The sequence below is a fragment of the Balaenoptera ricei genome, chromosome 15 (assembly GCF_028023285.1).
Source record: "Balaenoptera ricei isolate mBalRic1 chromosome 15, mBalRic1.hap2, whole genome shotgun sequence".
Classification (NCBI taxonomy): domain Eukaryota; kingdom Metazoa; phylum Chordata; class Mammalia; order Artiodactyla; family Balaenopteridae; genus Balaenoptera; species Balaenoptera ricei.
In genome coordinates, this window is record NC_082653.1 from 66704838 (window position 1) to 66729350 (window position 24513).

Genomic DNA, 24513 nt, shown 5'->3' on the forward strand with positions numbered 1-24513 from the left:
TTTTGAACTTCATGTAATCGTACATTATTCCATAATATCTGGCTTCTTTTTTCAACATTATGTTTCTAAGAAGTGTCCGTGTTGTTACATAAGCTAGAGTTAATTTTCATTGCTGTATAACATTACATTTTATGAAAGTAGCACATTTTAAATCAGTTCTATTATTGGGCATTTGGGTAGTTTTCAGTTTGGGGCTATTGATGATTAATGCTGCATTGAATTTTTGAGCATGTGCATAAACACGTAATCACACATTGCTGTAGATCTTCTCTGGGAGAGGAATTGCTAGGTCACACTGACATTGCACCCTACTACCTTATTTCCCAAAGTATTGAACCAAGGTATGCCCCCTCTAGCAGGGGAGGAGAATTCCCATTGTTCCACATTTCTGGCAATATTTGTTTTGGTCCAAGTTTTAATTTTTCCCAATCTGATGGGTATGTAGTATCACACTGTAATTTTATTTTTGCATTTCCCCATGTTTGTGGATTAATTTTTAACTCATCTGATCTGCTCTTTGAACCTTATGGTTGTTTATGTATCTTTTAGCAACTCTGAAATTGAAATGGCTACTTCAAAATCAGAGCTAACATGTTTTAGACATATAAGACTTAAAATATCAAGGAGTTCAATTTATGAACGTAACTGAAATACAGCTTGATTTTATTCATGAACCCTCAATCTGACAGAATTATGTTTCCAACTGTATTTCAAAGCTCATATTACAACTACTTGTTGCAAAGTTCTTGAGGTAGTGAACAAACCCCATGAAAATTCAACCAGGGCATGAATATTGACTCTGTTGGAGACTCTGCCCATTTTGTGTACTTTGGATAAAGCTCAAGAAGAATGAGGAACATACTCTCAACGAAGCCAGCCCTCCTGTCCATCACTACACGCTCTGTATATACGAGGAGAGGGTGACAAGGGATTCTGCCACCTCCCTCGTCCCTACGAGCTAGAGCAGCTCAGCCCCATGTAAGGTGGTACTAAGACCCCAATCACTTCTACCCATTTCCTTCAGGGAATCCATCATTATTTTGTGATGGTTTTTGTATTATTTATGGAAATCTTCATGGGGAAAATAGATGAGAGGATTTACATCACACAACGTACCTAGCAAACTACTGCAAATGTTCCCAGCAGACTTTTCTGTTCTCTCCCAAATTCCTGCTCTCAGGGCTGTTACTTGTGATCCTTCTTCCCTTCACTTACATGAAGCCCGGTCTTCCTTGATGTCCCGAGCAATTCATTTCCAACCCCTAATTTGTGTTCTCCAGCCAGAAACACAAAAGGCCTTCAGTTCACATAAGCCCACTCTTCCCAGAAGGCGGTACACTTCTATTACCATCCTAGCATATCCTTGGGGTCTTATCCCTCAGCCCTTATGGTTTATACAAATATCCCTCTTAGCCACATAGAATGCTTAGAATGTGTTCCAAGCACACTTTTCTCCCTCTTGTTACATCAACATCCATATTCAATCCTGATCTCCCTGATTTAACCCATTAGCCTCACCACCACCACCACCTACCTCTGCCAGATGAGTTAACAGGTACCAACAGGAAGTGACTTCCACTTGGACTTGACCATCAGTAAAATGCCCAGAAGGCAAGTAAGAAAGCAAAGAAGCAGAAGGGTGAATGATCCAGATGACAATGCTCTGAGCTCTCCCTGGGCCTGGGGCAGAGCGCCCAAGCCCAATCTGCGGAGGCCCTGTTGACACCTTGCCTTCCCCTCAGCCTCAGGTTCCCCACCCTGGAGCACTGCTGTACTGGTGGGGAGGCCCTGCTGCCCGAGGAGCAAGAGCTGTGGAGAAGACAGACAGGCATTCTGCTCTACCAGGCCTACGGACAGTCAGAGACGGTAGGTGAATGGTCCCTCTGGGCCAGTCAGGATGTGCTCGTCCACGGAGCCCAGCAGGTGAGCTGAATCCTGCTATGAGTGTGTGCAGAGGCCCCACTGTGCACGCAGCGTTGCTCAAAGCCAATGGGAGGCTCCAGAGCTCTAGGCTAATTTGTCCCAAATCAATTTGCAGAAAAGACAATTGCAGCTCATCAACTTGTCAAAAGACCAATGTGCTGAAAACTATTGGACAAAAACTTAGAAAGGGGTTTAAGGACATGGTGCCACTGTACCTGTGAGAATTAGTTTACGGGAGCCCAGGAGGGGCACTGGCATAGAAGGCACTCTCCAGGAGCATGGAAGCCACCACTGCAAGTCCTGTCCACTTCACCGTCCCTTCCTAGGCAGCAACCACATGAGCAGGCAGGAGCTGGCCCCGGAAGTTCGCTAGTTCATTTCTGGGTGTTTATGAGGAGAGCACACAGCTTTGATTGTGAGACACTAGCAGGAGGAGAGATCTTCTATATACACGCCACACACACACACACACACACACACACACACACACACACACATACACATACACACAGTGTGATCCCAAAGAGGATCACTGACCAGTCAGGTGGGCAGGGCATTCAAAGAATAATGCATGTCTTGAATCTCAAGGACTTTATCCATAATAGTGTGGGCAGGTATCTCACTTCTAACTCATTTTCAATGCATTTCCGATGCTGGACAGAGCCACTTTCCTCTACTTCCCTATCATCCCTTTAGCTGACAGAGGGATGACTGTCATCTCAGAGCCTGTAGCAAAATAGCTGTTTTAGTCCCAACTGACATACTTTTCTGACATTATTTTGCAAATAAATAAATAAATAAATAATCAGTTACTGGGTCTGCTTCCGGGATTGAGAAATGTTAAGACTCTAGGACTGTCCTTACTGGTTCACAGTTTGCATTCAGACAGGGAGGGTGAGGTTAGAACTACACGCTACACCCATGACACTAGTCCCTTTGCATCAACTATTCATAACAACAGAATACTCCCTGATACCCGGATGTTGCTTTATTTCTGTGAACATTTTCAGACCTATCCACTCATCTCTGCAACATTTTCCACATGCCTAGAGTGTGAGCAGTGACATTGCAGAGGGGAAAGTACTTCCTCTCTCAGGAGCTCAGACCCCAGTTCAGATCTCAGCCTTGCCAGTTATAGGCTTCGAGACTATCAGCATATCACTGAATCTTGCAGAGTCTAGCTTCCCCATCTCCAAAATGGAAATATAATGCCTATCTTGCCAGGTTATGATAAGGTAAATGAAAGAAAGTATACAAAGCTCTGGGCACAGTGTCCAACCCCTATTGCAGTTATGGTTGTCACTGTTGTTTTAAGGTAGGTATTGTGTTTAGATGCTGGGGGTGCAGAGATGGATGGGACAATCTCTATTCTCTGAATGCTCATTATCTACTGAGGGAAACAGACAAGCAGTAATACAAGTGTAGGGAAAAATACCACAGAAAGAGAATCTCCCAACTTCCTTTTATTAGGGCCTGAATGATAGCTAGTAGCAGTTGTTTATTGAATTCTTGGTGTGTGCCTGGCACACACTCACAAGCACTCTAAGCGATAATGTTATAATTACCCCCCTTTGGCAGAGGAGGAGATCAAGGGGGATTACTTGGTACATAGCTAGTGAGCGGTGGAGTCAAGATTCAAACCTTGGTCTCTCTGAGTGTAAAGCACTTAACTTTAGGAAGAATGATAATTTAGAGAACCATAGAGAAGGAATAAGGTTCATCAGGAAGACATAGGGGGTAGGGGAACAACGTGAACAATCTGAATAATCTCAACACAGCTCTGAGAAGCAGTTGAGGCAGCTACAAGTAAATGTTTGTTAAATATACTCATGGCCCTCCCCGGCAAATGGACACATGTCTGGCATACAGTGGGCACTCCACACCCTACGTTACATGCCCACAGCTCTGGGCTCACTCCTCTGCTTCTTCTTGGCCTCTCCCACTGGACTCTGTAGCCCCAGCACCGGGCTCAGGCCCAGCCCATGTCAGGTGCAGTGAATGTCTGCTGACTAGAGTTGGGTCTATGCCTTCTAGCTTCACCACGAGGGCTCTTTGCACAGCATCAAATGACATCTGTGAGCAAGGATGCTGTGTTTTTGTGATCAGCCTGGACGCTTGGCCAACCCCAGTTCTCTTTTTTGCGAACAGGGAACAACTTGTGGCACTCTCCGGGGGATGAAGATCAAGCCGGGTTCCATGGGGAAGGCCATCCCACCCTACGACATTCAGGTCTGGTGGTAAAGACATTGGCAGAGAGCAGTTAGTGCTCGGCTATGGTGGGACCATTGTGTGATATGAGGTGACAGAACCAGTCATGCCTCCCGGTTGTCCTTCGTCTTCTCCGCCTACTTTTCCTCCAGTTTCCTGGCGAGGTTTCAGTTGAGACCTGCAATGTCCTGGGCATGAGTGCAGCTTGCCAGGACAGCCAGAGGCCTCATGCACCGAGCCTGGGAAAGAGTACTTGCAGTAGCTCAGGCGGCTCTCTCCACTGCTGGTGCTTTTAGTTTTTCCTGATCCGTGTTTTCTAGCTTGACGACACATTTATGATGTCTATATATGCATGAAACACATAGACCCATGGCTTGGGTTTCACCATTTGCTGATTTCAAAGCCTTTTGACAGTTTTATTCTATTTTCTGACAGGGCTCCTCTACCACAACCCCCTCCCCCAATTACCCCCACTGTGTCACATGAATGAGCCAGGCAGTGTTTGGGTGGGGCAGGAGTGTTGGGGATCCCTGCAGGGTGGGATTCACAGGTCTCTTGCTCCAGATCATTGATGACAAGGGCAACATCCTGCCGCCCAACACTGAAGGAAACATTGGCATCAGGATCAAGCCCACCAGACCCATAGGCGTCTTCATGCGCTATGAGGTAAGGACACAGCATCTGCCCCCATACAGGCCCAAGAATCCTTGCAGGGAGCTGTGTGGGTCTGTAAGGGACTGGACTCAACTCTGCATCCTGAGACTTCTTCCTTCTTCCTTTATTCACTCCAAGTCAATGAAACCTGTTCTAGTTAATCTCAAAGCTCATAGTGTGTTCCCACATCCCTTTCTGTCATAACCCATCTGGCACTTATGGGCTGACTGTTGGGGTAGAATACAGCCTGGCTTCAGAACCACCAGACTTGGGGTCCAGTGATCTCTTGTGGTTAAGAATGCTGGCTTTGACTCGGTTCACATCATACCACCCCACTTACCAACAGGGTGCAAACAAATCTATTCATCTCGCTGAGCCTCCAGGGGCACTATTATCCCCACTTTAAAGAGGAAGAAACTGCAGATTGGAAGCTTTACATGTCTTTCCCATGTCAAATAAATGGCAGGTCTAGGATTCAAAGTGGTGTGTTTTGGACCCCAAACTCTAAATGAGAAATCCAGGGACTACAGAAACCTACCATAGACTATAAGGAAACCTGCTGTAACTCTTCCTCAGACAAACCCTAGCTAGCAGTGGCCACTAAGAGGAAATCCTCAGCTTCCAAGATGGACTGTAGAAGGGTAGACAGACCCTGAAATTGATCTCAGACTCCATCTCCTTTCTACAAAGTCACAGCCACTGGTGTCACTGTTGTGCTCACACTATGGCCTTGGGTGGGTGGGTGGGGTCCTGTCCCTCTGGGGTACTATTGTCCAGAAGCAATCCTGCAAGCCTTAGCCTTAATTCTCAGTAGCACAGTTTAAAGGTTGGATAAAAGGGAAAATGAACACAGAGTAACAGGTGTATAGAGCAGCAGTTCTTAATACTGCCTGCACGTTAGAATCATTTGAGGGAATTTTTTTTTTTAATACTTGGATCCAACCACAGAGATTCTGGTTAAATTGAACTGGGGTGGTCCAAAGCCATGACTTAAAAAAAATTGTACATATTTTATTTTGCAAGGATGTCGTCACATATGGCCACACTGATTTCTTTCATTTCACACGTTCTCATGGCAATGAGACGTGTCACTCTTCCACTGAGATTTGTTGGCTTATATTCTGTTCTTTTATTTTCTTTTTATTGAGGCATATATATATATATATAAAATATAAAATTTACCCCTTTCACCATTCCTGAGCATACAATTCAGTAGCATTGAGTAAAATTTACAATATTGCACAACCATCACCACTATGCATCTGCAGAAATTTTTCATCATCCCCAGAAGAAATTCTGTTCTCACTAAACAATAGTTCCCTAGTCCCCATCTCCCCAGCATTTGGTAACCTCTAATGGTACTTTTTGTCTTTAAGAACTTGCCTATTTTAGTTACCTCATATAAGTGGAATCATACAACATTTGCCCTTTTGTGTCTGGCTTATTTCACTTAGCACAATGTTTTCAAGGTTCATCCATGTTTTAGCAAACTGTCATCTTTTTGAGACTGAATAATATTCCATTGTATGTATATACCAAGTTTTGTATATTCATTAAACTCTTGATGGACATTGGGTTGTTTCCACCTTTTGGCCTTTATGAATAATGCTGCTATGAACACTGTGCAGGTAACTGTTTGGGTCCCTGCTTTCCCTTCTCTTGGTTATATGCCCAGAAATGGAATCGCTAGATCATATGGTAATTCTGTTTAACTTTTTGAGGAATTGCCCTACATGTTTTCCACATGCACAAGTGTTTTCATTTCTCCATATCCTTACATACACTTGCTATTTTCAGTTTATTTATTTATTTATTTATTTTAATTAATTAATTAATTTATGGCTGTTTTGGGTCTTCATTTCTGTGCGAGGGCTTTCTCCAGTTGCGGCAAGTGGGGGCCACTCTTCATCGCGGTGCGTGGGCCTCTCACTATCGCGGCCTCTCTTGTTGCGGAGCACAGGCTCCAGACGCGCAAACTCAGTAGTTGTGGCTCACGGGCCTAGTCGCTCCGCGGCATGTGGGATCTTCCCAGACCAGGGCTCGAACCCGTGTCCCCTGCATTGGCAGGCAGATTCTCAACCACTGCGCCACCAGGGAAGCCCCAGTTTATTTTTAATAATGGCCATTCTAATGGGTTTGAAGTGGTAACTCATTGTGGTTTTGATTGACATTTCTCTAATGACTAGCATCTTTTCATGTTCTTATTGGCCATTTGTATATCTTAAGAGAATTGTCTATTCAAGTTCTTTGCCCATGTTTAATAGGGTTGTTCATTTTTCTATAGTTGTTGTTTCTAAGTTGTAAGAGTTCTTTATGTAGTCTGGATATTAATACCTTATCAGATATGCAAATTATATGCTTTGCAAATATTTTCTCCCATTCAGTGGGTTGTCTTTTCACTTTCTTTTTTTTTTTTTTTTTTTTTTTTTCTTTTTTTTTATAGCTACTTTATTTATTTATTTTATTTTATTTTTTTGGCTGTGTTGGGTCTTCGGTTCATACGAGGGCTTTCTCTAGTTGAGGCAAGTGGGGGCCACTCTTCATCGCGGTGCGGGGACCGCTCTTCATCGCGGTGCGCGGGCCTTTCACTATCGCGGCCCCTCCCGTCGCGGGGCACAGGCTTCAGACGCTCAGGCTCAGTAGTTGTGGCTCACGGGCCCAGCTGCTCCGTGGCATGTGGGATCCTCCCAGACCAGGGCTCGAACCCGTGTTCCCTGCATTAGCAGGCAGATTCTCAACCACTGCGCCACCAGGGAAGCCCTCTTTTCACTTTCTTGATAGTATCCTATGACATACAAAGTTTTTAAATTTGGTGAAGAACATTTTATCTATTCAATACTTTTTCTTTTATTTCCTGTGCTTTTGGCGTCATATTCAATAAATCATTGTGAAATCCAAGGCAAGATTTTCCTCTGTGTTTTCTTCCAAGAGTTTCATAAGCTCAGCTCTTACATTTAAGATTTACATTTACATTTACATTTACATTTTTGATCCATTTTGAATTAATTTTTGTGTATGATATAAGGTAACTTCATTCTTTTGCATGTGGACATCCAAGTTTCCGAGCACCGTTTGTTAAAAAGACTCTCTTTCCCACTGAATGGTCTAGGCACCCTTGCCTAAAATCAATTGACAGTATATGTGAGGGTTACTTTTTGGGTTCTCTATGCTATTCCAGTGGTCTGTATGTCTCTTTTTATGAACGTATCACATTGTTTTGATTGCTATAGCTTTGAAGTAAGTTTCTGAAATCAGGAGTGTAAGTCCTCCAACTTTTTTCCCCTTTCTAAAGGTTGTGTTTGCATTTTGGGATCCCTTGAGATTTTATGTGAATTTTAGGGTGGGTTTTTCTATGTCTGCAAAAAAACACCATTGCAATTTTGATAGGGATTGCACTGAATCTGTAGATAGTGTTGGGCAGCATTGTCACCTTAATATTGTCTCAAATCAATGAATATGGGATGCTTTTCCATTTATTTATGTCTTCTTTCTCTTTTTCAGCAGTGATTTTTAATCTTCAGTGTACAAGTCTTTCACCTTCTATACTAAATTTATCCTTAGTATTGTATTCTTATTGATGTTTTCTTAATTTCCTTTTTGGATTGTTAATTGTTAAAGTATAGAACTGCACCTTAAGTTTTGTGCATTGATTTTCTTTCCTATAATTTTGCTGAATTCCTTTATTAGCTCTAACAATTTGTGTGTGTGTGAGAAAGTTTTTTAGGGTTTTGTACATGTAAGATCATGTTATCTGTGAACAGATCTAGTTTTAATTCTGTTTCATTTTGGTGCCTCATTTCTTTTTGTTGCCTAATTGATCTGGGTAAACTTCCAATACTTTGTTGAGTAGAAATGGTGAGATCAGGCTCTCCTGTCTTGTTCCTGATCTTAAGAGAAAATCTTTCAGTCTTTTACCAGTGAGAATGATGTTAGCTATGTTTTTTTTTTTAATATATGGCCTTTGTCATGTTGAGGATGTTTCCTTCTATTACTAGTTTATTAAATAAACAAGTGTTTTTATCATGAAAGGGTATTGAATTTTGTTAAATGCTTTCTCTGCATCAATTGAATAGATATGTAGTCCCCCAGCCCCCACTTTCATTCTATTAGCATGGTTCATTACATTGATTGATTTTCATATGTTGAACCAGGAATAAATCCCACTTGGACATGGTATATAATCCTTTTAATATGTTGCTGAAATCTGTTTGCTAACATTTTGCTGAGAATTTTGCCCCAATTATTCATAAGGGTCTGTAGTGTTCTTTTCTTGTAGTATCTTTGTCTGGATTTGGTGTCAGAGTAATGTTGACCTCATAGATTGAGTTAAGGAATATGTCCCTCCTCTTCAATTTTTTGGAAGAGCTTGAGAATAATTGGTATTAATTCTTCTTTAAATGTTCGGGAGAGTTCACCAATGAAGCCATCAGGTCTGGGGCTTTCTTTTCAGGGTGGGGAGGGATGAGAGGGTTGATTACTGATTCAATCTCCTTACTAGTTATAGTTCTATTCAGATTTTTTATTTCTTCATGATTCATTTTTGGTAGATTATGTGTTTCTAGAAATTTGCCTCTTTCATCTAGATTATCCAGTCTTTCGGTGTATAATTGTTCATAGTGTTCTCTTATAAACTTTTCTTTTTTTGGAATGTAAAATTGCTAGTAATATCTCCTCTTGCATTTCTGATTTTAATAATTTGAATCATCTTTTTTTCTTAATCAATATAGCTAAAAATTTGTCAATTTTTCATCTTATCAAAGAACCAACTTTTGGCTTTATTTGTTCTCTCTATTGTTTTCCTATTCTCTATTTTATTATTCTTAGATCCAAACTTATTTCCTTCCTTTGCTAGCTTTGGATTTAGTTTGCTCTCCTCTTTCTTGTTACTTAAGGTGTTAAGTTATTGACGTGAGATTTTTTTTTCCTAATGTAGGTGTTTAAAATTCCTTTTCAGCACTGCTTTTGTTACAATCACAAGCTTTGGTATGTTGTAGTTTGGTTTTTATTTATCTCAATGTAATTTCCAATTTCCCCTGTGATTTCATTTTTGACTTATTGGTTGTTTAAGACTGTATTGCTTAATTTTCTACATATTTGTGAATTTCTCACTTTTCTTTTTGTTGTTAATTTTTAATTTCATTCTATGTGATCAGATAAGATACCTTGTATTATTTCAGTCTTCTAAAATGTACTAATCTTTGTTTTGTGGCATATAATGTGGCCCATCCTTTAGAATGCTCCATGTACATTTGAGAAAAATGTGTGTTCTCTTGTTCTTAGGCAGGGTATTTTATATATCGGCCAGATCCAATTGGTGTGTAGTGTTAGTCAAGTCCTCCACTTGATTATTGACCTTCTTTCTGGTTGTTCTATCCATTATTGAAAGTAATATATTGAACCCTCCAAGTGTTATTGTAGAACTGTATATTTCTCCCTTCCATTCCATCAATGTTTATTTTATATAATTTGGAGTTTTGATTTCTCCCTTTAATTCTGTCAGTGTTTGCGTCATATATTTTGGCACTATGCTGTTAGGTGCATATACGTTTCTGAATGTTATATAGTCTCAGTGAATTAATCTTTTTTTCAGTATATAATGCCCTTTTTTTGTTACTTGTACCAGTTTTCAACTTCAAGCTTATTTTTTCTGATATTATTATATAGCCACCCTAGCTCTCTTTTGGCCCCTATTTGTAGGGAATATCTTTTTCCATCTTTTCAACCTACTTGTGTCTTTGAATCTGAAATGAGTCTCTTACAGACAGAGTAGAGTTGGATCATGTGTTATCAACTATTCTGCAAATCTCTGCCTTTGGATTGGAGAGTTTCATCCATTTACATTTAAAGTAACTATTGATAAGAAAAGACTTACATATGCCATTTTGCTATTCATCTTCTGTATGTCTTAATGCTTTTTTGTCCCTCATTTCCTCCACTACTGCCTTCTTTTGTGTTTAGTTGATATTTTGTAGTGACACATTTTGCTTCTCTTCCAACTTCCTTTGGTTTATATTCCTTAGATATTTTCTTCATGGTTACTATGGGGATTACATATAACATCCTAAAATTATAACAATCTAATTTGTATTGATACCAAATTAACTTCAAGTACATACAAAAGCTCTACTTCTAAGCATTATGGTGGTGTGAGACAATCCCTTTGTCTCTCTCCTTTAACCTACAACTAGTGAAACACCCATAACTCAACACCAGTTCCTCTTCTCAACACACCAGGACACAAGAGAGATCTACACATCTGTAATCTGAAGGTGGGTGGGTTGGAACACATAAAGGAGGCAGAACCAGGGCCCACGATACTGGCCTCCTGGCTATCATGGCTGAGCCACAGCCCCAGAGAATCCAGTAGCAGCAGTGAAGGTGACACACATGACTCTGGCTTCCAACTGCAGCAGTGCCCATGGCCACAGAGAACTGGGCAGCAGTAGAAGTGAGCCCCATGACCCCAGTCCGTTTAGCCACAGGAGCACATGAAACTCCAGACCCCTGCTTGTGGTGGTGGGGCCCATAAACTTGACAACCCCTGATGCCAGCTTCTATCCCTCCCTCCAACTTCTCCCACTGGGGCAGCAGTGGCTGCAACCTAGGCAACCCCAGACCCACGGAAGTTCTGCCATACCAGTGCTCCTGGTGGTGATGCCAGCAACAGAAGTGACACCAGCAACAGCAAGGCACCAGTGACTCCAGGGGCACAAGAAGCAATTACGAGGGCATGGGGCCACACCTTGCACAGAGATAATGGAAGATGGAAAGTGCAGATTCTCAAATACCGCAAGAGGCAGCTCTGGAAAGGCAAACCAAAAACTTGTGCTATAGTGCCACCTACTTAAAAACAAAGGAAACACCTCTAGTTACCAATTGTTGGTTTGTTAGAAACAAAGTAAGCAAAACTTTATCTCTCAAGAAAGGTGTTGGATACTTAAATGCACTGGCACAGGAACATTTCATCAAGCACCATGAAAAACAATAGCAATGCAGTATCCCAAAAAGAAAATGACAATTCTCCAGAAACCAAACTGAAAATCACAGAAGAGCCTGCTTTAACTGATGGAGAATTCAATATAGCTATCATGAAGAAACTCAATGAGCTACAAGAAAACTCAGAAAAGCAATTCAATGAGCTCAGGAATAAAGTTGATGAACAGAGGAATACTTTACAAAAGAGATTGGTTACCCTAAAAAAGAAACAAATTCTGGAGCTGAAGAACTCTATAAAATGAAATAAAGTCAGTAGAAGGAAGGAAATAAAAATCAGAGCAGAAACAAATGCAATAGAGACTTAAAAGACAATAGAAAAGATCAATGAAAGAAAGCTGGTTCTTTGCAAGATAAACAAAATTGACAAACCTGTAGCTCAACTCACAGAAGAAAAGAGAGAAGGCACTGATAAATAAAATAAAAAACAAAAGAGGTGTAATAACGATACTACAGAAATACAAAAGATTGTGAGAATATTATGAACCAAAAATGGACAACCTAGAATAAATGGAAACATTCTTAGAATCATGCAACCTTCTAAGATTGAATCATGAAGAAATAGAAAATCTGGATAGACTGATAAACATTAAGCACATTGAAACAGTAATTGAAAACCTCCCAGAAAACCAGATGGCTGCACTGGTGAATTCTACCAAACATTCAAAGAAGATTTAATACCTATCATATTCAAACTATTCCAAAACATTGAAGAGGAAGGACTGTTCCCTAATTCATTTTACAAGGCCAACATTAGACTGATACCAAACCAGACAAGGATAACACACAAGAAAAAGAAAATTGCAAGCCAATATCTCTGATGAACATAGAAGCAAAAGTTATCAACAAAATATTAGCAAACCTAATACAACAATACATTAAAAGGATTATACACCATGATGGAATGGGACTTATTACAGGGATCCAAGGATGGCTCAATATATGCAAATCAAGCAACGTGGTACACCACATTAACAAAACAAAGAATAAAAATCATATGATTATCTCTACAGTTGCAGAAAAATCATTTGACAATGTTTAACATCCATTTATGATTAAAAATAGCTCTCAATAAAGTGGGTATGGAAGGAATATACCTCAACATAATAAAGCCCATTTATGACAAACCCACAGCTAAAACCATACTCAACAGTGAGACACTGAAAGCCATCCCTCTAAAATCAGGAACAAGATGAGGATGAGCATCCTTGCCCCTCTTATTCAACATAGTATTGGAAGTTCTAACCACAGCCGTTAGGCAAGAAAAAGAAATAAAAGGCATCCAAATTGGAAAGGTGACAAAGTTTGCTTGTCACCTTATTTGCAGATGACATGATTTTATATGTAGAAAACCCTAAAGACTCCACCAAAAACTACTGCAACTAATAAATGAAAAGAGGGAAGTTGCAGGGTACAAAATCAGTATACAAAAATCTGTTGCATTTATATACAATAACAATGAACTAGCAGAAGAATACATTAAGAAAAAAATCCCATTTACAATCACAACAAATAGAATAAAATCCTTAGGAATAAATTTAACTGAGGAGGTGGAAGACCTGTACACTAAACTATAAGACATTGTTGAAAGAAATTGGAGAAGAAGCAAAGAAATGGAAAACTAGTTCATGCTCATGCATTGGAAGGATTAACATTGTTAAAATGTTCATTTTACCTAAAGTAATCTGCAGATTCAGTGCAATCCATATCAAAATCGCAATAATATTTTTCACAGAAATAGAACAAAAAATTCTAAATTTGTCGGGAACCACAAAAGACCCCAAGTACCCAAAGCAATCCTGACTGAGAAAACAGAACAAAGTGGGAGGTATCACACTTGCTGATTTCAAATCGTACTACAAAGTTATACTATTCAAAATAATTTGGCAGAAAAACAGACACATAGATCAATGGAAATAGTTGAGAGCCCAGAAATAAACTCACACATATATGCACAACAAATTTATGACAAGGGAGCCAGGAATCTACAATGGAGAAAAGAAAGTCTCTTTAATAAATGGTGTTGGGAAAGCTAGACAGCCACACACAAAAGAGTGAAACTAGACCACTGTCTTACGTCATACACAAAAATTAACTCAAAATGGATTAAAAACTTGAATGTAAGACCTAAAACCATAAAACTCCTAGAAGAAAACATAGACAGTGTGCACTTTGACATTGGTCTTAGCAATATATTTTTGGCTATGTCTCCTCAGGCAAGGGCACCAAAAACAAAAGTAAACAAATGGGACTACACCAAACTAAAAAGCTTCTGCACAGCAAAGGAAACCATCAACAAAACAGAGAAGGACAAATACCTGTGATTTAACTAATATGTGGAATATTAAAAAAACAAACAAACAAAACAAAAGCAAATGCATAGATATGGAGAACATATTAATGGTTATCAGAGAGGATGGGGGTTGGAGGGCAAAGTGGGTAAAGAGGGTCAATTGTATGGTGAAAGATGAAAACTAGAGTTTTGGTGGTGAGCATGCTGTAGTGTATAAAGAAGTCAAATTATAATGTATGCATGAAACATATGATGCTATAAACCAATGCTACCTCATTAAACACACGTAAGCAGTAAAAGAAACAAAAACAAGAAACTCTACTTCTATAGAGCTTTGTCCGCTTTCTGATACTGATGCCATAAATTATATCTTTGTGCACTGTGTACCCAAAAATATAGACTTAGAATTCTTTTTTATAAATTAAAAAAAAAACTATAGAAAATTAAAAGTGGAGTCACAAATCAAAATTACAGTAATATTGGCTTTTACAGTTGCCCACACACTTACCTTTTCTGAAGATATCTTTATATGGATTTGACACATGTCTAGAGTCTTTTCATTTTAACCTGTAGGAATCCCTGTACCATATCAGCTAGGGCAGGTCTAGTGGTAATGAACTCCCTCAGCTTTTATCTGAAAATATCTTAATTTCTCCCTCATTTTTTTTTTTTTCTCCCTCATTTTTAAGGAGCAATTTGAAGGCAGGATAGAGAAGTCTTGACTGACAATTTTTTTTCTTTCAACACTTTAAATATGTAATCCCACCACCTCTGGCCTTCAAGGTTTCCTATGAGAATCAGCTGATAATCTTACTGAGGATCCTTGTATGTGATGAGTCACTTCTCTTGCTGTTTTCAAGATTCCATTTGGCTTCCAATATTTTGATGTTTATGTATCCTGGTGTGGGTCTCTTGGGATTATCTTCTTGGATTTCTTTGAACATCTTGTATTTGTAAATTCATGTGTTTCTTACATTTGAGAAGACTTTGCCCCTTATATCTTCAAATAATATTCCTGTCCCTTTCTCTGTTTCATTTCCTTCTCTCATAATGCACATGTTTGTCTGCTCGATGGTGTCATGCAAGTCCATTAGGCTCTGTTTGTTTTTCTTCATTTTTTTCCTGTTTGCTCCTCAGACCCATAATTTCTATTCTGTCTTCAACTGTCTGATTCTTTCTTATTCCTGTTTTAAACGGCTGCCAAACACTTCAGTGAATTTTTGGTTTTAGTTATTGCGCTTTTCTATAACATCTGTTTGGTGCCTTTACATAATTTCCATCTCTTTGTTGATATTCTCATTTTGTCCACATGTCATTTTTCTGACTTCTTGTAGTGCTTTGTCCATTTCTTCCTTTACCTCTGTGACCACATTTAACAAACTTGATTTAAACTGTTTGTCTAGTAAGTCTTATGCCTGGGCTTCCTCAGGGATCGTTTCTGTCAATTAATTTCATTCCTTTGAATGAGGCATGATTTTTTAAAAATATTTATTTATTTTATTTATTTATTTTTTACTTTTGGCTGTGTCGGGTCTTAGTGGCGATACACAGGATCTTTGTTGCAGCATGCAGGATCTTTTGTTGCAGCGTGTGGGCTTCTCTCTAGTTGTGGCATGTGGATTTTCTCTCTCTAGTTGTGGCGCACAGGCTCCAGAGCACGTGGGCTCTGTAGGTTGCAGCATGTGTGCTGCCTAGTTGAGGCAAACGTGCTCAGTAGTTGTGGCACGCGGGCTTAGTTGCCCCACGGCATGTGGGATCTTAGTTCCCCGACCAAGGATTGAACACATTTCCACTGCATTGGAAGGTGGATTCTTTACTACTGGACCTCCAGGGAAGTCCTGAGGCATGATTTCTATCTCATTGTATGTCTTGTAATTTTTAGTTGAATATTGGTCCTCTCACTATTACAATGTGGTAGCTCTGGAAATCAGATTCTCCTGCTTCCCTGGGGGTTGGGGTGCTGGGGTTTTATTGTTGTTATTGTTTTGTTTTGTTGACCACTGAAGCCCATAATAGTATGTTTGTTTTGAGACGTTTCCAAACTCTTCTTGCAAAGACAATTATTTGCCATGTGTGATCACACTGAAGTTTCTGACCATTTAGCTCATGTTCAGCTAATGTTTTGACAGAGATTTTCTTGAGTGCCAAGAGGTCAAACAAACGAAAATAGCAATAACAACAGAAAGGAGAGAAGAACCAATGTACAAGTTAGGTCTGTGCTGGGGTACTCCTTCACCACTTAGCTAGGCTTGCTCTGAGCCTAGAGATCAGTCTGAGGTGAAAGCTTAAGGTCTTCTTAGGACTCTTGTGAGCACACGTCTTGCTCGGGTATGTGCATGGTTTTCTAAATACCGCCATGTGCACAGCTGTCTTGAATATCCTAATTTCTTGAAAGAATCTCACCCCAGCTTCTCTTCCAGACCTTGATGATCTATTGTATATCTCCACCCATAATTTCTTACCTCAGGCATCTTTTAGTTTTGTAGTCTTCCAGGTAGCTTCTATGAACAGTGCCTATTGCTTTTCCCACTTATATTCTGAGTTACATGAACTGGGTGCCTTGCACCAGTCCTCCAATTATCCCGAGACAGGTTACAACAGGTGTGTACAATAATTTGCAAATGAGATCTTCTCTGCTCTCTCTGGTTGGAGCTGGGGGACCGGGAACTGGGCTGCCATCTGCTCAAGACCAAAACTGCCGTGCAGGAGAAAGGCTGGAGCAAGGGTGAATAAAATGTCACAAAATTTTTCTACCATTTTTTAAAAATTATTTATTTATTTATTTATCTATTTTATTTATTTATTTATGGCTGTGTTGGATCTTCGTTTCTGTACGAGGGCTTTCTCCAGTTGCGGCAGGCGGGGGCCACTCTTCATCGCGGTGCGCAGGCCTCTCACTATCGCAACCTCTCGTTGCAGAGCACAGGCTCCAGACGCGCAGGCTCAGCAATTGTGGCTCACGGGCCTAGTCGCTCCACAGCATGTGGGATCTTCCCAGACCAGGGCTCGAACCCGTGTCCCCTGCATTGGCAGGGAGATTCTCAACCACTGCGCCACCAGGGAAGCCCTTTTCTACCATTTTTAAGATGGCTTTTTCTTAATTGGGTATTTATAAGGTTGTTTTAAGCCTTTGACTCTTTCCCAGACGTCGTACATAGTCAATTCAACTTCTTATACTTTTTTTGTGGTTTTGTGGGGGAAATGAGACCTTAAGTCTTCCTCATATGCCATGTTTTTTTGACATCACCCACCAGTAGCACTTTTTAAAAGTAGTCATGGTGAAGAACTCACTTTGGTGCCTCTATAGACTCTGACCATCTCTGTGTGGTAGATGTGATACTATTCTCCTACCATTCAGGAGCTTTTCAATGGCTCTGAGAATCTACTTCCAAGAAGTTCAGGCCCAGAGAGACAAAGGAATTCCTTCCCTGGGTGTGGGAGTCCCATCTGCAAGGTTCCAATCTCTGACCCTACCTGAGATGATTGACATCAAGAAATTTCATTTCCTTCCAGGAAGACTTGTCCACAGGGATGTGTCAGGTCAACTGTATCACAGTACACTGAGATGGACAGCAGTTCAAATGGTACATGAATTGGGGGTGGGACTTTTTCTGTACCCTTTGGTGTGGTGTCTCCTAAATTTCAGTCATTGAATTGCACGTCAACTATTTTTTGCCATATCCATGCACCATCTATATTATTACTTACATTATTTTTCACTTTAAATCAAATTATTACTTTAAAGCATTTGTTTAAAAAAGAATTTGATCTGCTATCACAAGTGGAAAACAGTATCCCTTGCCAAAAACAGGAGGCAATTATAACCATAACTATAATACACACAAACATTTTCTTAAATTCTAGCTAACTTCTATTTTCACTAAAAGTTCTGAAGTGGTGTAAAACTCTAAATGGAAAGTTACCTTTAAAACTGTATAAAAATAAAAAATTAAAGGCAAAAAAAGCTCTGAAATGGAAACTTATCTTACTCTTGGTAGTTGCAGAGCTTTTAAAAATATGTCCGAGAATCTCAATATCATCAGACCAATTGGACGGGACTCTAAAAAAGGATGCAATTTAATGTTTAAAGATTTTTTTTCTGAAACCTCTTAAAATTATTCCATGTTCCAGAAGAAGAAAAATCCCAACACAGTGCTTAGTGGTGACATGCATAGGCTGTAAATTCAAATGCCAACCCTCCCACTGCCCAGCTGAGTGACTTTGAGTGAGTTATTGTGCCTCCTTGAACATCAGTTTCCTCTTCTGTAAAATGGGCTAAAAAATGCCAGCCTCACACAGATCTTTAAGGTTCACAGCAGCTTTATGCATAATAGTTAAAAATGAGACTACCCAGACGCCCTTCAGTGGGTGAATGGTTAAAATGTGTCTCATCCGTAACGTGAGATACTGATCAGCAATAAATATGATCAAACTATTGATGAACACAACAATGTGGATGGATCCCCAGAGAATGATACTGAGTTTAAAAAAAGAGCCAGTCCCAAAGGTTATATACTATATAATTCCATTTATGTAACATTATTAAAATGACAAAATTATAAAAATGGAGAATAGGTTAGTCATTGCCAAGGGGTTAGGTATGGGAAGGGAGGAGGGAGAAAGGGAGAGGAGAGAAGTGGATGTGGATATAAAAGCAACGTGAGAGATCCTGGTGATGAAGGGACTGTTCTGTACCTTGACTGTGGTGGTAGACACGTGGACTTACACATGTGATAAAATGTCATAGAACTAGATACACTCACACACACACACGAGTACAAGTAAAAAACTGGGGAAACCTGAGTAAGATTGTGGAATATTTGTATATATATTTGGATGGTATCAATGTCAATATCCTGGTTATGATAGTGAGCATTATTTTTGCAAGATGTTACCATTGGGAGAAACTAGGTAGAGGGTACATGAGATCTCTCTGTATTATTTCTTATAACTGCATGCAAATATACAATTATCTTAAAAGTTTAATGAAAAATACCAGCTTCATAGGCTTTCTGTGAGGCTCAAATGAGGTAATATTTTGGGAAGAAAATTCATTCAGCAAACGTTTATTGACACCTCCCGTCTGTCCAGCCACTGTGTAAATGCAGAGCTTATAACAGTGAATAAAATAGAGTTATGCTCTAGCGGAAATTTTATTTTACTGGAGTGGCACACAGAAGTGAGTTGTTATTTCTAAAAATTGTTCTGGGGACTTCCCTGGTAGCGCAGTGGTTGAGAGTCCGCCTACCAATGCAGGGGACACGGTTTCGATCCCTGGTCTGGGATGATCCCACATGCCGCGGAGCAGCTAAGCCTGTGTCCCACAACTACTGAGCCTGGACTCTAGATCCCGTGAGCCACAACTACTGAGCCTACGTGCCGCAACTACTGAAGCTCGCACACCTAGAGACCGTGCTCCGCAACAAGAGAAGCCGCCGCAATGAGAAGCCCGCGAACCTCAACAGAGAGTAGCCCCCGCTCGCCGCAACTAGAGAAAGTCCGCGTGCAGCAATGAAGACCCAACGCAGCTAAAAATAAATAAACAAATAAATGAAATAAGTTAAAAAAAATTGTTCTTAAAATTGGTTTAGGGGCTTCCCTGGTGGCACAGTGGTTGAGAATCTGCCTGCTAATGCAGGGGACACGGGTTCGAGCCCTGGTCTGGGAAGATCCCACATGCCGCAGAGCAGCTAGGCCCATGAGCCACAATTACTGAGCCTGCGCGTCTAGAGCCTGTGCTCCACAACAAGAGAGGCCGTGATAGTGAGAGGACCGCGCACCGCGATGAAGAGTGGCCCCCGCTTGCCACAACTAGAGAAAGCCCTCGCACAGAAACGAAGACCCAACACAGACATAAATAAATAAATAACAATTTTTAAAAAAAATGATTTAACATTGTTCACTAATCGACCAGTAGCATGCATTGAGTGCTTGCACGTAATGAAAGTAGACTCAGAGAGATTATAAAAATTGCCCAGGTGCCAGGTAGAGCCAGAAGCAGGATTCAAACCCAGATCCGAGCCCATTGCTGTAGCTCATCATCTCTAAACTCACTGTTTCGACAGAGGAGTGTTCTCTTTGCAGAGTAACCCGGTGAAGACAGCCGAAGTGGAGTGTGGGGACTTTTACAACAGTGGGGACAGAGCAACTGTTGATGCGGAGGGCTACTTCTGGTTCCTGGGGAGGGCCGATGATGTCATCAATGCCTCCGGGTAGGTGTGGCTGACCCTGAGCCGGAAGGTACCGCCCTCACGAGCCTGGTAGGAGGTAGCACGCCCAGACATTCCTTCATGCCTCGGTGACGGACTCTCAGCCTAACTCTGAACCAAAGTAAGACATCAATCAATTTAAAGGCACTGGGAAGGAAAACTTTACTTTGGTCCCTATTTGTTGAGGGAGCTTATTCTGTGTGCTCCTCTCATGAAGCACATGTCACAGAAACACATAGCAACAACAACAACAACAATAAAATTCACCTGTATGGAATACGTTCTATGTGATGGTACTCTCTGTAGAGCTTTGTACGATCCACCTCCCAATGCTGTAAGGTAGATGTGATTATGCCCATCTTATTTTATTTTATCTTTTTGGGGTGTGGGGAGGGGGTGGGTGTGGAGGCCCGCACTGCGCGGCACGCAGGATCTTAGTTCCCCGACCGGGGATTGAACCCGTGCCCCCTGCAGTGGGAGCACGTAGCCCTAACCACTGGACCGCCAGGGAATTCCCATGATTATGCCCATTTTACATGAGGAAACGGAGTCAGTGACCGGTGAAAAACGTTGCCTGAAGTTTCAAAGACAGTACAGGGTGGGGCCCAGATTTGAACAAAGGTAGTCTGACTCCAAGTCTGTTGTTCCTAACTCTTACATGATTTATAAAGAAAAAAAGTGACACATTACACTAGAATAACATGTTTTCTTGGGAATTTCAGGAAAATTGAGTTTGTTTTTTTAAATTTCTAAAACAAATGCTGATACAGTGAAGAATAGGGTGGAAAATTTGTACAAATGTTAAGCTAAAGAGTTTTCATGCCAGGGGCAGCTGCTTCAGCTTGAGCCAAGCCCCAGAGCACTGCGAGGACGAAGCATTCACCTCCCTCACCTGGGGTCGAGAGGTGAGGAGCCCTGGGGAGCACCTGAGCCTTGTATTCCTTAGCATGGAATGTTCAGGACATCACACTTCAGTCCCATTACACAGGCCTCTGGCGCCCTGTGACAGATACCCTCCATGCCAAGGGAAGATGTGTCTCTCCAAAAGATGCGATCTGAGGGCCTGGGTTACCCTCGCCCGGGAATTGGCTCAGAAGGAACCATTGGTCCTGCAGGTACCGCATTGGGCCAGCAGAAGTGGAGAACGCCCTGGCAGAGCACCCAGCGGTGGCTGAGTCCGCTGTGGTGAGCAGCCCCGACCCGATCCGAGGGGAGGTGAGGAACGGGACGTGGAGGTCATCGTGGCTGGGTGTGGGGCTGGGATGGCAGGTGAGGGGAAAACTTCCAGGCCATGCCTACCCAGCCTTGAAGCTAGGGTGAAGGGAGGGCAAGGCTGGTGTGCATGTGCACTTACACGACGTGGTCAGCAGGGGGCACTGTGGCCTCATCTGTGACTGGAACGATGCTGATTGTGAATGCTGCTGCTGCTGCCATCTAGTAGTTCATCAGCTCTTACTGGGTGTCAGCTCTTTTATCCTCACAGAACACAATGAATTAAGGACTCTTTTCATACCTTTTTGCAGAGAAGGAAACAGAGGCATAAAGAGGTTAAATAACTTGCCTGGATTACACAGCTAATAAGTGGTGGGAAATTGAGCACTCTGGCTCCAGAGCATGCATCCTTGATTCAACAAGTGTTTATTGAACACCTTCTACGTACAGTCCCTGTGAAATGAAATGAGGACATAAATAACAATAGGAAACTAATAAATTACCAACATTTATTAAATGCCCACAAGGTCTTAACTATTATTAAATGCCCACAGAACTCTACCTACAATAATAGTGAAAATGGTGATGATAACAATGATAGGAATACAAATACTTTTAAACTGGCTTCACGTTTTATGTGTATTATCTCATGGAATCTTTACATAAACCTGATGAGGAATGAACCTGTCCTCTCCCCATTTCGCAGAGAAGATCGAGATTAAGATAGGTTAAGTAATGTTCCAAGGCAAAGAGTGGAAATTGGAAGTACTGGGATTTGAACCTGGGATTTCCAAAGGCCCTACTGTCAGTTTGTTTTCCCATGAATTTAGTAAGCATTTACTCTTTATTTTTAAATTTTTATTTATTTATTTATTGGCCGCGCAGTGTGGCATGGCACGCGGGATCTTAGTTCCCTGACTAGGGATCGAACCCGCGCCCCCTGTGGTGGGAGCGTGGAGTCTTCACCACTGGACCTCCAGGGAAGTCCCAAGCATTTACTCCTTAAACTATAATTTGGCTGTCACTCGCCCTGAGCCTCCACTCCGCTTCTTCACTGCAGGTAGTGAAGGCTTTCATTGTCCTGACCCCAAAATTCCTGTCCCATGATCGGGGCCAGCTCACCAAGGAGCTGCAGCAGCATGTGAAGTCAGTGACAGCCCCGTACAAGTACCCAAGGAAGGTGAGTGAGAGCAGATGGATGGGGTCTGGTCCCTGTGAGTGGTTCCGGGGGCTCCACTGTCTCAAGTCTCATGCAGTGTCTGGGGTGAAGCCTAAGTAGCCAAGAGCACTAATATTTTTCTCTGCAGAAGAAGCGTTTCAGCTTAGGGGTGTGAGGGAGCCCACTGAATCGGATGGACCTCGATCCTGTGTCAGAAACTCATCCATTGCTGGAGTGTCAACCTAAAGAAAAAAATCACACAATTACCCGAAGATATCCAAGAAGGTTATTTATAATCTTTCAAAATTTGAAAAAGACATCCAAACCAGTAACTTCCAAACTATTAAACAACATTGTTTGTCATGAGAAATACATTCTATATTGCAACCCAATACACATATACATACATAACAAACAAAAATGAACAAAATGATATTTACCCTAACAACATGTAATACATTCTGATGTTTTTTGTTCAACTTCATTTGTTTTAAATGCTCTGTACAACCTATAAAAATGTGCAGCAATAGAGAAATGATGAAATTACTCATGGAATTTAATATTATTCTGTAATTTAAAATGATGATGCAGATTTCTAACATAAAATATCACAATAATATATTATTGAGATAAAAAAGCAGACTAAGAAAGAACATACGTAGCGCTATCTGATTTAAGAACAAGTTAAAATTTCCTTTTTTTGTAGTAATACTTTGCTGCATTGTCTGAATGTTTACAATCAATACATATTATAAAGCTATATAGCTAACATTTATTGAGCATTTACTGTGTGTACCAGACCCTGGACTCAATGCTTTACATGCATTATTATTTCATTTAATCCTCTCCACAACCTGAGATAATCATCCCAGTCTACAGAGAGGAAACTGAGGCTGAGAGACTCAAAGTAAATTGCCTGAGATTAGAGTAAATAGAAGCTGGAATTCAACCCCATGTGTATCTGACAACAGAGTTCATGCTGCTATAACATGAGGATCTGATGCTTTATCGAGAGTAGAATAGAGGATGCGTACCAGTCAGGAAGGGCTACATGTTACTGTGGGTAACAAACAGTCCCAAAGTTGTAGTGGATTATAACGAGGACGGTGTCTTTCTTGCTCACGCCACTTGTCCACCATAGTTTTCCCGGAGCCTTTGCTCCACATTCCCTCATCCTGGGACCAGGATAAAGGAGCAGCCACCACGTAGGTACCTCCCAGAGTCCTAGAAGAGATGGACAGAGGGGGTGGCCTGTCTCAATGACTCCCAACTTTTCTGTTAGAGGTGGCAGGCACACTTCACTCCTACTCATATTTCACTGGTCAAAGTACATCAAAGGGCTGCATCCAACTTCAGGAGGTCCGAGGAGAATCTGATACAAATGGTGGACCCCATTAAGGCCCCCACATGGCGCCAGCCTGTCTGGGGGACTGTGAGAGGGCAAAGGAGGAGAGCTGAGGCTTGATAGAAAATGACGGGGGGACTTAGTCAGAATGTGTTTGCTTTATCCTCAACCAGGTGGAGTTTGTCTCAGAGCTGCCCAAAACCATCACTGGCAAGATAAAAAGAAGTGAACTCCGGAAGAAGGAGTTTGGTCAGATGTAATTGGCAGTAAACTCAGAAACCACTGTGTGATGTTGGCCAAATGCCTGGCGGCCTCAGTTTCCTCACGATGGTGAGGGTGAGGAGAGGAACACTGAGAGAGTTGACTTGAAACAGAGCCAGGAGTGTCAACATTCCAGCGTTTTTGTTCTTTTAAATTAATATCAATCACTATCCTTCCTCCAAGTTCCCTGTTCCTTTCAGATTGCCCAGCTGAGCACTCAGAATGGGGTTGAAGCAAATTAAATACTGACTCAGCA

At 41.2% G+C, this 24513-nt stretch overlaps 1 protein-coding gene across 3 annotated transcripts in view; it reads left to right on the plus strand.

Moving 5' to 3' along the window:
• Positions 1-24513, plus strand: part of LOC132349530 (acyl-coenzyme A synthetase ACSM1, mitochondrial-like) — a 45852-nt gene extending 21339 nt beyond the window's left edge. For 2 of the 3 annotated variants that reach the window (XM_059897966.1, XM_059897967.1), the window contains exons 8-14: positions 1743-1866; positions 4072-4152; positions 4696-4797; positions 20156-20283; positions 21396-21495; positions 22553-22672; positions 24170-24513. In XM_059897966.1, the coding sequence (XP_059753949.1) occupies positions 1743-1866; positions 4072-4152; positions 4696-4797; positions 20156-20283; positions 21396-21495; positions 22553-22672; positions 24170-24256 (742 nt within the window). In that variant the 3' untranslated portion in view covers positions 24257-24513. Of the gene's footprint in view, positions 1-1742; positions 1867-4071; positions 4153-4695; positions 4798-11373; positions 12789-20155; positions 20284-21395; positions 21496-22552; positions 22673-24169 lie in introns of those variants that run through there. The other variant, XM_059897968.1, reaches the window with a different exon arrangement.